This window comes from Maylandia zebra, linkage group LG17 (genome assembly GCF_041146795.1).
Source record: "Maylandia zebra isolate NMK-2024a linkage group LG17, Mzebra_GT3a, whole genome shotgun sequence".
Lineage (NCBI taxonomy): Eukaryota > Metazoa > Chordata > Actinopteri > Cichliformes > Cichlidae > Maylandia > Maylandia zebra.
Genome location: NC_135183.1, coordinates 5,830,310 through 5,845,916, shown reverse-complemented (window position 1 = coordinate 5,845,916; position 15,607 = coordinate 5,830,310). Strand labels below are relative to the sequence as shown.

At 40.8% G+C, this 15,607-nt stretch overlaps 1 protein-coding gene across 1 annotated transcript in view; it reads left to right on the top strand.

Annotated features, from left to right (window-relative positions):
- The window catches only part of cachd1 (cache domain containing 1), a 114,414-nt gene extending 100,464 nt beyond the window's left edge, over positions 1 to 13,950 (top strand). The window contains exons 23-27 of the mRNA XM_014412529.4: positions 2,916 to 3,067; positions 3,594 to 3,755; positions 4,436 to 4,513; positions 5,673 to 5,774; positions 10,612 to 13,950. Coding sequence (XP_014268015.3) covers positions 2,916 to 3,067; positions 3,594 to 3,755; positions 4,436 to 4,513; positions 5,673 to 5,774; positions 10,612 to 10,862 — 745 coding nt within the window. The 3' untranslated portion in view covers positions 10,863 to 13,950. The remainder of the gene's footprint in view (positions 1 to 2,915; positions 3,068 to 3,593; positions 3,756 to 4,435; positions 4,514 to 5,672; positions 5,775 to 10,611) is intronic.
- Positions 13,951 to 15,607: the final 1,657 nt, after the last annotated feature.

The window sequence follows — 15,607 nt, the reverse complement described above, 5'->3', positions numbered from 1 at the left end:
AACATAGCAAAAACAATAAAATATAAGTAAATACAAGTCAGTTAACCACTGAATCCAAAGCCAGCGAATAAAAATGCATTTTCAATCTGGATTTAAAAACTGATAGGTTTGTAGTGTAAACCTATTCGCTGAAACGTTAAGGACAATTTGCTACACAGCAAAACAAGACACGAGTAGGCAAAGTTCTTCATGTTTCTCGTGCACGGGAGAGAACCGGACAAACGCCGTTCCTTCGCTTGACCCCAGTCGCTCTCGTCCGCTCCCCCATAACACTGCTCTTTTATTGAGGTTACATGAATATACATAGGTTCATTAACATATGACGTCTACATACAAACAAAGAGTACCTTGCCTGTGTGTGTGTGTGTGTGTGTGTGTGTGTGTGTGTGTGTGTGTGTGTGTGTGTGTGTGTGTGTGTGTGTGTGTGTGTGAGTGAGACTTCCCTAAACCTGCTGGTCTGGAAGTCCAGCAGTTCATCTAAAGAAAAGGCACTTAGACTAAAACAGATATAGATACGTTTATCCTACCATAAAACAATAAGAGAAGGTACGACCTCTCCCATGCTCCCAGAGTGTGGGTCTTAATGCCAGAGCACTGTGGAATGCACACAACGTCTCTGCAGACTATTAAGGATCACACATCCTATCACTACACAATCGATTATACACCTCTAAGCATATATGGTTAAATATTTCTAAGCATAAATGACAATAAACAATACAAAACCTGACAAAAACCAGCACTGATGTCGATTGCCTAATGTGAAGACCGGAGCTGACCGGAGTGAACGAGTGGGGACATAGGGCTTCAGCAAATCAGACAAATATGCAGGTGCCAGACCATTTAAGGATTTAAAAACCAATAAAAGAACTTTAAAATGAATCCTAAATTCAATTGGAAGCCAGTGCAGGGAGGCCAGGACCGGAGTAGTGTGCTCAAATTTCCTTCTACCAGATAAAAACCGTGCTGCAGCATTCTGTACTAGTTGCAGGCGTGTCAGAGTGCCCATTCCAACCCCTATTAAAAGGTAGTTGCAATAATCCAAGCGTGAGGTTATAAAAGCGTGGATAACAGTCTCCAAATCACGCCTTGAAAGAAACGGCTTAACCTTCGACAGACGCCTGAGTTGATCAAATGATGATTTCACCACCCCATTCACGTGGCCCTCAAAAATAAGTGCAGTCGATTTTTAACCCAAGATTGGTAATCGAGCTCTTCAGGTGAGGGGTCAGAGCAGCAAGGTCAACATCAGGGATATCAGAGGAACGATTCGGGCCAAACAGAATAGCTTCCATTTTACGTTCATTAAAATTGTAAAAGTTTAGAGCCATCCATGACTTAACATCGCTAAGGCAATCAAGCAGGAGTCTAATTGGGGAGCTATCAGAACAACTGAAAGGAAAATAAAAACCATGGTAATAGTGGACATTAGGTTGCAATTTATAGTGCTCAAAAAATTAAAGGAACACTTTTAATAAGAGTTCAGCGTAAAGTCAGTTAAACTTTTAAGTAGCAGAGGGGTTAATAAGTTCCAGTTGTTTTGGTGTTGATACAATAGACAAAAGATTCACTAGAGTGGCAACAAGAGACAACCCCCAAAAGAAGGAATGGTTTTACAGGTGGAAACCTCCTGACTTGGACAGGGAGTTACTCCAGGAGAGCTGGACAGGGAGGTGGAAGACCTTTAACCCTGTGGAAGGCCCTGTGCTCACTGCCCAGCACTGTGGAGCCAGATTGGTGTTTGTCATAGAAAACATGAATTGGCAGGTCCACCACTGGCAACTTGTGAAGAAGAAAAACTGCAGCGAACGTTGTGATGCTTGTAACATCGTTCAGCATGACTAGTTTGGTGGTGGGTCAGTGATGGTCTGAGGAGGCATATCCATGGAGGGACGCACAGACCTCTACAGGCTAGACAATGACACCCTGACTGCCATTAGGTATCAGAATGAAACCCTAGATTGTCAGACCCTGCACCGGTGTAATTGGTTACATTGTCAGGCATGAATACCAGCACATAAGGGTCAGGCGAACCACAGAGTATCATTTTGAGTTGCTGCGGTATCATTTTAGCAAAATGGCCCAGCTTGCTGCATAATTTTCTTCCCCCCAGTAAGATCTGATGTGGTTTTTTTTGTTTTGTTTTTAAGTGTTCCTTAAATTGTGAGCAGTTTATGTGTAATTATTTGTAATGACACTTTATGTCGTCATCTGTTTTGGAGCATTATGGAAAAACTGCAGTAGTAACGGGTATTGCACCTGGTTTTTACATGATTAAATGACTTTCCAGATAACAGATGAAATTAATAAATTGTAACTTTTGTTTTTATTTCACTTGGAAACAACCGGAAGAATGCTTTTGAGGGCTGTCATATAGTAATTGTTTATTTTGCCTTTCGAGAAATCTTATTTTGAAGGTAGTAACCAGTTTGATTCTTTTGTTTTTTTGCGTTGTATAATACGGTCTAATCAACCTACTATCAGGTTATTAGGTAATAATAGTTATATATATAAAATAAATACATTATTGCACCAAAATAACCTTATTACAACTGAAGCACTGAGTTTTACCATATCGATTACTCTACTATTGCTGAACAGTTTTGCTTCATTGCTACTGAAGTATCTTTCGTCAGTATTACTTTTTCTTTTTATCTCGCACTACACTATTGCAAAAAAATTTCAGCCTTATATTAGATTCATGAATCTGATTAATGCTTTTTATGAATCGCAGTCAGACAAGTACTGACTGTACTTTCAGCTGCTCCCTTATTCACAAGGGCTTGCAGAATCAGGTAGCCTAATGTGTATATTACTTTATTACCTCATTATTGTCAGTCCCTGTTATTTCCATGTTATTGCCAAACTGTAATATAATGTATCAACTGCTTGATATCTACGTTCTGCGTCCTCAGTGACTGTTTCGGTGTGCTGGACTGCGAGTGGTGCATGGTGGACAGTGATGGGAAGACTCACCTCGACAAGCCTTACTGTGCCCTGCAGAAGGAGTGTTTCGGCGGCATTGTTGGTGCCAAAAGTCCCTATGCAGATGGACTGGGGCTTATGGGTGAGTTCTTTACCCAAAGAAATTGAGATTTTTTTTCCAATTTATTATATATGTCCTCTTTGGACCCTTGGCTTCATCAACATATTTATTAAATGTTTTAGAGTTGTAGATTGAGCCCACCATTATGAACCATTATGAGGCCTTTTTATTGAATACTCTGTAGGGCACCTTCATAGTGATGAAAAAAGCAACAGCACAAGAAGTCAAAGTTAAATCATTTCTTTCAGGTCCTTAAGACAACAGTTTTATTTAGATTTATATTTTTCCCTGAAACTTTTCCGTTGCCTGGTAATTTTCTTTGGAAAGAGAATTGGCCGTCTTCCTGCAGTTGAAGGCTTTTTCAGTGGTACTTCACACTGACGAGAGAATAGAAGCGAGGGAGAAAATGTACCAGCATCTCAGCAGGAGTGAGGATCTGAGCCCGAGCTGTTTGATACTGGCTTGTTGTATTGTCTCTACTTGAGCCATCTGAAATCCTTTGTGACTTCTTTAAAAGAAAACCTTCTGTCTGTTCTCTCTTCTGCAGATGAGGAGGTAGCCTCTTTGAACATGATCAAGAGCGCCCCTGTGGGTCCAGTGGCTGGGGGCATTATGGGATGCATCATGGTGCTGGTGCTGGCTGTGTATGCATACAGACACCAGATTCACAGGCGCTCGCACCAGCACATGTCTCCGCTAGCTGCGCAGGGTAGGACTAATGCATAAATTCCCATATTTGTTTTGTCACACACCTTTTGTGAAGCTGTGGAGAATCTCAGAGCTGTGAAAGTGCATCTGGTTGGCCTGTATTTGTAACACTGGAAAAAAAGTTACAAGAACTACAATGTTTGTTATGTTTATTTTAGTTTAAATGATGTCATTTCTTTAAAAAAAAAAAAAAAGAACAGACAAAAACACAGCCTTAAAGGAATGTGATTAACAAGCGCTACAGCAACTGGCGAGTGCCGCTGGAGCTAAACAGCTGACATTAGCATCAGCACAGCAGCAGCTGCTGCTTCTGTATGATTTGTGTAATTACACAGAAATATTGACAAAAACATCAAACAAGATTACAACCTCATTAAAGCTCCTCAGTCCAAGTCACTTTCAGTCTGGAAGTTTGGTAAACAACCTGGAATAGTGGAGAGTGTGGCTACGTTATCACGGGGTATTAGTCTGAGCATTTGGCTCATAGATTCAGAGTTACTCAGCTTTGTGTACTTAGGTGTCAGTGCTTTCACCAAACCACATATACATGGCAATTTAAGCTGCAGCTTTTGGGGGTGCAGCCTAATGCCTACTGAATATCTACAGTTCCCACATGCACACACATTCATGTGTTTGTTTTCATCATTCTTACTCTTCTTCTTTTTCTCCACGTCGCTTCAGAAATGTCGGTGAGAATGTCCAACCTTGATAATGAAAGAGATGAGAGGGATGAAGACAGTCACGAGGACAGAGGAATCAGTGAGTGTTGTCTGATGTCGTACTGATCTACGCTATATTGCCAAAAGTATTCACTCATCCATCCAAATCATCTAATAGAGGTGTTCCAGTCACTTCCATGGCCACAGGTGTATAAAATTAAGCACCTAGGCACACAGACTGCTTCTACAAACATTAGTGAAAGAATGGGTTGCTCTCAGCAGTTCAGTGAATTCCAGTGTGCCACTGATAGGATGCCACATGTTTGATAAATCCAGTCCTCACTAGTAAATATTCCACAGTCAGCTGTTAGTGGTATTATAACACAGCGGAAGCAGCTGGGAACAACAGCCACAGTCAGCCACAAAATGGTGGAATCACAGAGCCTCAGATGCTAAGGTGCATAGTGCACAGAGGTCACCAACCTTCTGCAAAGTCTGGTACTACAGACCTCCAAACTTCATGTGATTAGCTCAAGGTTAGTTCATAGAGAGCTTCATTGAATGGACTTCCATGATGGAGCTGCATCCAAGCTTCACATCACCAAGCGTAATGCAAAGTGTCAGATGAAATGGTATAAAGCACGCCACCACAGGACTGCCAGAGGATTTGTTCTCTGGAGTGACAAATCACTCTTCTTCGTCTGGTGTGGGAAAGTGAAAAGAACTCTTAATGCTTCAACATGCCAACACATTTTGGATAATTTCATGCTCCCAACTCTGCTCCCAATATGGAGATGGCCCACATGACTGTGCACCAGTGCACAAAGCAAGGTCCATAAAGACATGGATGAGCGGGTTTGGTGTGGAAGAACTTGACTGGCCTGCACAGAGTCCTGATCTTAACCCAACAGAACACCTTTGGGTTGAATTTAAAGGGAGACTCTGAGCCAGGCCTTCTCGTCTGTCTTTCTGACCTCACAAATGGGCTTCTGGAAGAATAGTCAAAATTCTCAGAAAGATTCCTAAACCTTGTAAAAAGCCTTCCCAGAAGAGTTGAAGCTGTTAAGGGTGGGCCATCATCATATTAAACCCAATGAATTAGGGATGGGAGGTTCACATGCATGTGAAAGCAGATGAGCAAATACTTTTTGCTACATAGTGTATTGTATCATGAACATTTTGTACATTTATGTAGAACCTTACTTTTTGACAGCACAGGTGCACATCTTCTTGACCCATTTGCTCTCTTTTATTTTCAGTCAGCAATACTCGATTCATAGCTGCAGTGATCGAGAGACACACTCACACTCCCGAGCGGAGACGGAGGTACTGGGGGCGGTCCGGGACAGAGAGTGACCATGGTAAGAGAACCATTTGGGCACGCAGAAACCTGGATATTTACGATGAAGCTGTGTGCAGCTGTGACAGCGCTGTATGTCAGTGCTGATGGAAAGCGGAACTGAGTCAGTCATACCTGAAATGTCAGCAATGCTGTGTCAAAACAAAACCACTGATTTAACTATTTCGAGAGTTCCTGATTCTTATTGATAGTTGCAGTTTCAAGAAGGTTGGCGCAAAAAAGCCTAAATCGATCCCAGTCAAGTCATTATGGTGGCTGAGGAAGCCTGTAATGAGTGGGTGTTGATAATTTAAGTAATAGTTGCCTTAATTCTGTGTAAGTCTTGTATAACAACTCAGCCTAAATGAATGTTGTTTACGGAAAATGAATCATCCACTGGTTACAAAAGTGGACCATACTGTACTTTATAAAGTGTTACTCACATGAGTTTGCCTCCAGCAAAGATTATATTTATATTGCTATAGATGTACATTTTGAATATTGCTATAACATATAAATATTCATTTGCATGAATTGTCCAGGAAGTGAAGGGCAGACTGCATGCAAGCTCTGCTTCAGAGTAATCTGCCACTAAAGCTGCTTCTCCTTTGTGCTTAAAGGAGGAGGTTAGAGTTTAAGGGAACGATCAGGAGGTTTGCTGAACATAATCGTCTAGGAGAAAGACCCCCAGGGTCACAGAGGATCACAGTATCTCTGCTGACTTGGAAAAAGCTCAAGAGTTTGAAGATGTTGGATAAATATTGCCCATTAAAAGTCTGTCACAGTGGCCTGGGCTAAAAGCAGCGACGCAACATGAAATCAAGTTTGTACTTTATTGAATATAAAACCTTAAAATGATTCATTTAACTACATGGTGTCATAACAGATCTGCAGTTAGCTCTCAGTTCCTGCGCTTTGGAGCATCTCCTGTCTTGTTCTTTTTGTTATATCACAGTTCTGAACCGTGTTTTCTCTTATCTTTAGCTCTGGAAGAGCTGCTCATGTTCACTGTTAACGTTTGTAGAACTCGCAAGTCTGACGCTCAATGTGGATGGACAGTTTCACCCACATGGGCACTTACCACCTACATGTAGCATCACTCCACTTCCTGGCAGTGAGTGTCTCGGTTAGATGTTGCATAACTGATGATGCCAGAGAGAAGAGGGATGAATATGAAGAGAGGAGAGTGGGCTAAAATGTAACAGAACGAGCTTGTCTGCTGTGTGCTGCATACAGTATTGATTGTAGGAACAGTGGAATGTGGTTCTTTTTCTCTACTTCCACCTCTCTTTGGTGCAGTTTTTCAAGGATTAGATGTATTTATTTGATACAACATTTGATTATCATACTCTTGCCGTAAAGATTAGAGTGTAATGCAATGATGTAAACTGGCTAATACCACAAGCAGTCTTAATATTTTGTGCAGCTGAAGATGGGGAGGGTTTGTAAAATGAAACATGGAGAACAAGTGGGGAGATGGGGAGATGCAAAAATGATGAAATAAGTAAAAAGCAAGGGCAAGAGGACAGGAAGAGAGAGGAAGATGAGTAAGAAATAATGGAAAGAGTGGGTGTTAGTCCATTAGCGAATATAACTTTACACATACACAAGCATTATTAGCTTCAAAGTTGCTGCTTGTCTCTCATCAGTCAAAGGTTCCTTCCCACCATTATTCAGTCACTCAGACTTGCACACAAGCCTATATACAGATCACCAAAAACAGACCATTAAATCTGCTGAATGACGCACAAACTCTGTTTGCTGTGTGGTCCGCTTTAAGGATAAGCTTCCAGGCAACAGTTCAAACCAGCCATTAAGGAACGTGTGCTGCATATAGCCATATAATCTCCAAGTTTAATCCACACACCTGGCAATTTTCAGTCTGTTTGTACTTCAAACATTTGAATGCTATGTAACCCAACAAACCTTTAGAACTAGAATAGGAATGTTTAACCTTTAAGAAAAGACAGAATGGCAGTGGCCCCATCCTGTATTAGGTATCGCGTATATAATTGTCGGCTGTTTACATTGATATTTATGTATAATCTACCTATAAATTATAAGACAAAAAAGCTTAATTACTAATGAATTACGACTAAATATGATTTTGAACAGTGTTTAAAAGTACATGTTTACCTGGTCACTGAAAGAGGGAAGGGCATGAGTTTTAAAATGTTGGTACAGGTCAGACACTTCACTTAACATTACTATTAATAATAATAATAGAGCATTTTAAGTAAGGATTAAACTATTAAAAAGTATTGTTTTGTAATAGTTTGAAATTTTGAATTTGCTTTCTAGCTAAGATCTAAAATTTAACTTTTGATTATATAGCTAGCAGCTAGTAGCTTAGCTTAAGTTAGCTAATCACTGCATACAGAAGTCTGGCACCAAACTCCCCATAAGACAAATCTGATTTTATTTTTGCAACTAGCTTTATAAGAAGCAGTGACCAAAAAAGGACAGCCATAATGGATTTTTTATTTTTATTTTTTATAAACTTTGGACGACACGAAGGCTAGTTGCTTTACTCTATATTGACGCTAAGCTAATTGGTTATTAGAGCTTTATTCTTAACATCCATATGAGAGTGGTATCAATGTGTTTGTCTAATTCTCACCAAGAAAGCAAACAGGTTTGCCAAGTTTTTCACCTGTTTAAAGTTGTTAGAGGAAAAATTGCAGTTCTATCTTCAAGGCATAATAACATGGTAGTTTAGCTCGGCCTCCCTTCATCTCATGACATTAAGTAGGATTTGATATCCTCTACCTGGTGCAGCTGTAAATGGTCAGCAGTGCACAGTTGGTGGTAGATTTACCTGAAGCACTGGGTTATTGCTTTTGGGAAAACTGGGAAAAATTGTGACAAAGTTGGCACCTTCCATGTCTGGAACTTCTTTGTCTGTTGTCTTAGGCCAGCTAATCTTTGGAGGATCAGGAAAAGAACAGTATAAATAAACTTACATACAAGTCATTCCCTTACCTGAACCAGTTGTTGGTTATTGTTAAGAGGAAGATGAGAAACATCACCTTAATGCCACACTGGATTGATGCTGAAATTTGTTTTAAAGAAGATATAATAATTATAATAGTAATGATAACAGGTGTTATTTCAGGATATCTGGTTTTCATGAGCTATAATCCAAAATCATTAAACAAAAGACAGCTTGAAATATTTCACTTTATTTGTAATGATAATGATGTAATGATAAGAAGATATGAACGTTTACATTAAATTATGAAAAAAACTTTTTAAAACTGCATTAGTAGAGTTCTAACATGACTGGTTTATTGTTTTGAGTGAAGGGCTTTTTAGCATCAGTAGGTTACCATTACTGTTGTGAGCAGCAGTAATTGTAGGCTTGGACCTGGGCTTTGGTATAGCAAATATTAAGCTGGATTGCTGCTGGAAAATATGAACCCAGCAGCCCTGCAAAACTGATCGCTCTCTGATGGTTTAGATGTTCAAGTGTCAGATGTTTTTCAGATAGAAAATGGTTATTCTGACATAAATTTAACGCAGGGCCAGACCCGTAAACACACATACTTCTAACCCCACTGCCTGCAGCCCGCGTGCCACAGATGCGTTCGCGTGTTTCTGGAGGTTTAATGTTTCATCATCCAAAATGACAGTGATTTTTCTATAAATATAATCATAGAGGCTCTCAGGCTTACAGGGTTATTTACTCAAACAGTAATAACAGATTGGTGTTCCACAGAGCAGCACGGCTGGTGTCTTTTCAGAAGCTGAAAAAGATGGAGATAAAGGACTAAGGAATGTGGATTTATTTTCACATAGACTCTAAAAAAGCATTTTTAGTCACACACTGTGTTTTTAGATGCTTTTTTATGGGCTTCAGGGTGGTGAAATCCACTTAGTGCAGATCCCATTTATAATCTAACGTTTCCATTTAGGTGAAAAATCAGAAATAATTACTAAAGAGAATTTATTTTATAGAAATTGCCCAAAGTAGAAGCTTTGCTGGGCAGGATGCAAATAATTGCAGTCCACAATCTGTGAGAATCATTACACATTGACCTAACAACCAAAAGGTCCCCGGTTTGATCCCAGGGAGGAGACGCAAATCATCTTTGGGGCAACTGGTCTAAACAATCTGCCCAATCAAACATGAAGAGCTGCCTGCTGTGACGACCCTTTATGAATAAACCCAAAGCTACAGTATATGGTAGCTTAAAGCAGTCAACAAGTGACCTCTGGAGTCGGTGCATTTCGGCCTGTCATGTACTTCTCATATGGTTTCTCAGTGACTGCACTTCCCTGTTACTAAGTTCAGTTAGCATTGTGCACCAGGAGCCATGTCGGCCCATTTTTCTGCCTCCTCGGGCTAAACGTGTGTGCGAGATGTGTAAGAATGAGATCATAAATATGCATGTTTTTTTTTAAATTGTTATTATTTCAAACTGAGCTGAAAACATAAGGAGTAAAAAAAAAAAAAGCCCCTGGGGAATGTTTACTTGTTAATGTGCCATCAAATGCCACCAAATAGTGCCGTCAAAATAGCTTGTACTGCACTCAGAAACATTATGAGCTGCCGTGTGCTCACGGGAACGTTTCTGTGCTGAATATTCACGATCGGAGAGCGTCATTAGTTAGCTGAGTTGTTACATTTTATGGTGCCTTCCCATTTCTATTAAAGCGGAGCGCAGGCGTCATTACCGACAGGTCCACATGTGCAGGGACTGTTTAGTTTTGCTTTGCCACGCTGCCTTCTTCATTTAGTTTCAAACTTTGAAACATATATTTAAGAATTTTTTGCTTAAGATTTTAAAATTGCCCAGTAGTTTTGAGGGAAAGGATTGTGAAATAACTCCATCCTCTGCACTTCTTTTTGTGTCCAGGCTACAGCACCATGAGCCCGCAGGAGGACAGCGAGAATCCGCCTGGAAACAACGACCCGCTTTCGGCCGGCGTTGACGTTGGCAACCACGATGACGACCTGGACCTGGACACTCCCCCGCAGACGGCGGCATTGCTCAGCCACAAGTTCCACCCCTACCGGCACTCGCACGCGCACCACCACCCGCTGCACACCCATACGCATCACCTGCAAGCAGCGGTGACGGTGCACAGCGTGGACGCAGAGTGCTGATCCTCCTGAAAGGACCGGAACTGTTCTTTTGTTTTGTTTTTGTTTTTTATTAAACATAAAAAAAGACAGTGGTGTGTAAGTAGAGAGCACACACAGTTGGAGGGAGACGCCACAGGTAGACTTAGTGACGCTTCAAGATCTCATTGTGCCATCATCTCAGTCTTGAGCCCTCTTTCATTTAACCACATTTAAAAGCGGACACGTGTACGCGGCCGCACTTGGGCCAGTGGATGTAACCAAGTGGGACTTCCTGTTATTTTTCTGAAGGACTCGAGATTAAGAGCACGTAACAGCCTTCAGACGCAAACAGAAAAGCTGCATGAGCCCATTTTTTGGCTTTCACTGAGGACGGGACACAACTGGAAGCTAAAAGCCTTCTTGGGGGAGGTCAAAGATTGTTATTATTCTCCAGGACCAGTGGATTTTTACAGTACAAGCACTCATGTCGGACCCCTTTTTAAAACAGGGCTAAATCCCGAACTCCACACAGGTTGGAACATTTATGGAAACTGTGGGACATCTCTGAAGGGGAGTGAAAATACTGCATTTTTGAAAAGTGAACTGGATCTAGTGAGATTCTAAAACAGCCTCTATTTCAACTTTACTCTCCATGAAGAAGCTCTGGAGTTTGTTTTATTCTTTTTTTCTTTGTTTTCTCTGAAAAGCAGCTGCCTTTATCCAAAGCAGTGGCTGCTGGTCTGACACACAGCAGTGTGGCACGATATCTGGACTTTTCCATGAATGTTTGTGAACTTCAAAGTAGGAAGAAAAGGCTTCAATATTCACAGAAACGCAAGAAGAAACACTTTAAAGAGGAAAATATTATTTTTCTACTATTTATTAAAGGTAGATTTTCAAGAGAGGAAAGCAGCGCAAATATGACAGCAGTCGGGGTGCATCAGACACACCGGCCCACTTCCTGCAACCAGTGCATTAATTTTTGGGACTCATTATTTTTCTGTTTTTTTTTTGTTTTTTTTTTCCCTTTCTTAAAATATCTGTGAATTTATTTTTGAATTTTAAGAATATCAGTACTATAACAGGGATTATTCTCATTTCTTTTTTTACCAGACCGAGGGATTCCAGTGCAGCTCGTTTGCATTTTCTTTTAAATGTTCTGTTTACTTTCTTTCAGCAGGAGCATAATTGAATAATCTCCTTTGGATCCCCATTTCTAAGTGCACTCAGCGGTCAGTCCATGAGGTACACTGGTCCAGGCACAACAGTCCTGCTGTAAATTCGACTTTTATGACACTTCATTTCACTGTTCATTTGATTCTGTTTCTCCATGCTGAGGTCAAAGGTGACATTTCCCCCCTCATGTACACAAGTAGGAAAACACTTCTTACCCTAGAGCCTTACCTTTTATGATGAAAGTATTTTCTTTATGAAAGCATCACCAATATTTACAGCTTTTTAAAGATCAGTGTTAAAGCAGGGCTGTTGTGTTGAATTGCACCATCTTGTTCTGGCGTACCTTAAAGCGGCCTCCCAGTAGGGAGATCTGCTCCTGTTCAGACTTGCTGGAAAACATCCTCTTTGTGATCTCGTCATGTTTTCGAGAGGTAGAACTTCTGTATTCGCTGCCCTTTTTTTGAGCCTCCTGGGGACTGGGCGAGGACGACACCAGCGCATAAAAAAGAAACCATAACCAAAAGAAAAACAGAAGAATAGACAATCCCTGGCTTTCATCACTGCTGGGAATTTGGTGTGTGAGGATTAGCAGAGACCCTCACAGAGAATGAGTGCTGTCCACTCTGTCTGCCTGAATAAGAAAAACCAGTACAGAGTGCTTCTTGTTTTATCACAACCTTTCACTTTTGAGGCTAAGCTAATGCTCTGGGTGTGTGTCTGTTAGGGTTGTGCGGATTTTTATACAAAACGGAATTAAATTTCCACCCAAGATAACCAAGATGGAAGTCTCCTCGTCAAAGAGGGAAAAGGAGATGCTGCTGCTGTTTTACAGAGGTTACACCCCATCAGTTGGCTCCTCTGTGGTTAACCACTCAAAAATGTATTTTTTACAGTGTGTGTGTGTGTGTGTGTGTGTGTGTGTGTGTGTGTGTGTGTGTGTGATGAAAGGATGACTATCCACCAGGAGCATTTTCATTGAATGCATTATTTTTCAACATAGTATTAGAGAATTATAGGTGAAAATGATTGATCAAGAAATCCACTTATTTTTATTGAGATGAAGAGTCACATGACCCGATCTGTGCTTTTGTGGGTTTGTTCAGCTGATCGAATCACGTCAGTGCGGCATCCGTGTCTTGTTTTTTTCCCTTCCGCCTTTTCAGGTGCCGAAATGTTTATTGTTCTTCAGAGATTCACTATGAAGTGTAAATACGGAGTCACAAATAGCTATTAATAACCTGTACACTCCATCGTTTTATGTTGTTAAGACATGATGTATGCTTCAAATGATGCTCAGATATTTGGGTTGATATGTTCTGTTTATGGTGTCTCATTTTTATTTTTTTTGGATGCCTCGGATGTGTTTTGTTTGGGTTCTTTTGGGAGATTTATTTTTCTTTAGGTCCATATTGGATGGAAGTCAGTACTTGGTGATATTAATACACACTTTTTATGTTTAAAAGACTTCTAGTTTTTAAAAGTTTTATCGTGTTTTGTGTCTTGGAAATGCTAAAGAAAACTTCTCTCTCGTGCGCTCGTGTAGGTTCGTCACAGCAGTACTACACAGCTTGTCACTCACTAATGACCGATCCAGCTGCCTTGTAGTGGGTTAGAGTTTACGCCGCGCTACTTAAGACTTTCGCCCGTATTCATTTACAGTCGTTTTGGCGCATTTGACACTTGAGGAGAATATTTACATTTGCACATTCAGTGTGAGCCCATTACACTTTCATCTGCACAAGTGCTAAATAATTCGACGGCTCTGACAGAGTTGACACATTACCGTGTGCCCGTTTTGTCTCGGTGCGTGTTCGTGTTTAGGGTTCCCGCTCATGACCGGGATCACAGGAGACGTTTGCCAGCTCGTAATGACGCCGGATTTACCCACCTGCAAGGAATTCAGATCACAAACACTGACTGATATTCCAAATTGTCCTCCCCCCCCACCCCCCCACCCCCCAAAATAAATAAACCACTCTACGGTACGTTAATTCAGTTATTAGAACAAATGCAGTCTCAACAGTATTTTCTTTTAAACGGGGTTTTTTTTTTTTCCTGAAAAGTGAGTGCACCATTAAAAGCTTATTTTCCAGGAGAGTTTTAATCAGTATTTAGCAGCTGTTGTAAACAAGTATATATACAGAACACTCTAAAATGCAAATAATGTACTGAAGGAACATGTGTATGTCACCCCCCCCCCCCCCCCCCCCCCCCCCACCTCATGTATCATATAAAGTTATCAAATTGAGATTTATTGCAATGTGAATGTGATAAAGTCCATTTTACACCTACACTTTGTGGCATTCTGATTCCTGCTCAGTGTTTATGATGCTCTTCAATGGGTGAATAGAGTGAAACTGCATCTGCTGCTGCTGCACTGCTCGCTGGAGGTTCAAAAGAAAGGGGGAAAAGATGAGATTGATATTTCTCGTCAGAAAAAAGAGAATGGCGGCACATCTGTCGCACACAGATCCACATTCAGTCAAACTTGTGTCGTTTTATTAGATTTCATGCAGCTCTTTGTACAGCTACAAAAAAACTACTAGCATGCAGTGCTGTGAAAAACTAAGCATAATTCAATAGCTTGTACAGCAACATTTAGCAGCAGCAGCTTGAAAGTAAATCATTTTATGAGTCTCTCACATGGCCCAGTTTGAAATGAGTTTACACACAGCTCCTGCCATCGCCTTTATATCAGACTGAGGTCCAGGCTTTGACGGGGCCATTGCAACATCTTGATTCTTTTCTTTTCTAACCGTGTCGCTGTAGATTTGCTGCTGTGTTTGGTATCATTGTCCTGTTGCATGACCCAGTTTCAGACGAGCTTTAGATGTCAGGTTAGCTCACATTTCAGTCTAGAATTCTTTATATGAGTAAATAGTTTGCTTAAATGTCTCAAATTTGCACGTTCTGTGATTGCCAATGAGCCAAAATCAACACCACTACCGTGCTCAACAGTTGATAATAGATAAAACTGCAAACTTCTGCTCACACTTATGGTCAATTAATCAAGTGCATTTGATAACATGAGGTAGTGTACGATATAGTGGAGTGCTAATTAAGTTATCACCTATTTCTGGCAAGCCTGGTTAACAAAGTGCTGTACTGTATGTTGTAGATGTTGCACTGCTGCTGTAAAGCTGGGCATGGGAGGATGGAGTTTGTACTGTAGCCTTTAGCACTTTCACTCAGGAGCTCTCCACTCGGGACAGACTTTGATGAGTGGAAAATAAACTGATGGAGTTCCCTGGAAAAGGCACTCTGCCTGCACTTCATGCCTCAGTATCACAACACATATTTCCAATTAAAGACAAATTATTTACAATGCTCATTGACAGAGGAAACAAAGCAGAGTAAATAAGTCCAAACGTCAACTTTAAGAAATCTTCCCTACCCCTGGGAAAATATTATAGAAACGGTCATTGCTGTAGATCTCACATACAATAAACAAAGTACACAAAAAAACATTTCCTACATACACAAAAAAGGAGTCAGTGGGGCGCCAGTTTACCTCACTGCGAAACTCCCTGAGAAGGTGACCATATACATTAACAACCTGTGTTCCTTAGCGGCATGTCCTCGCCAAGTCTCTCTCCACTCCCTCCTATCCA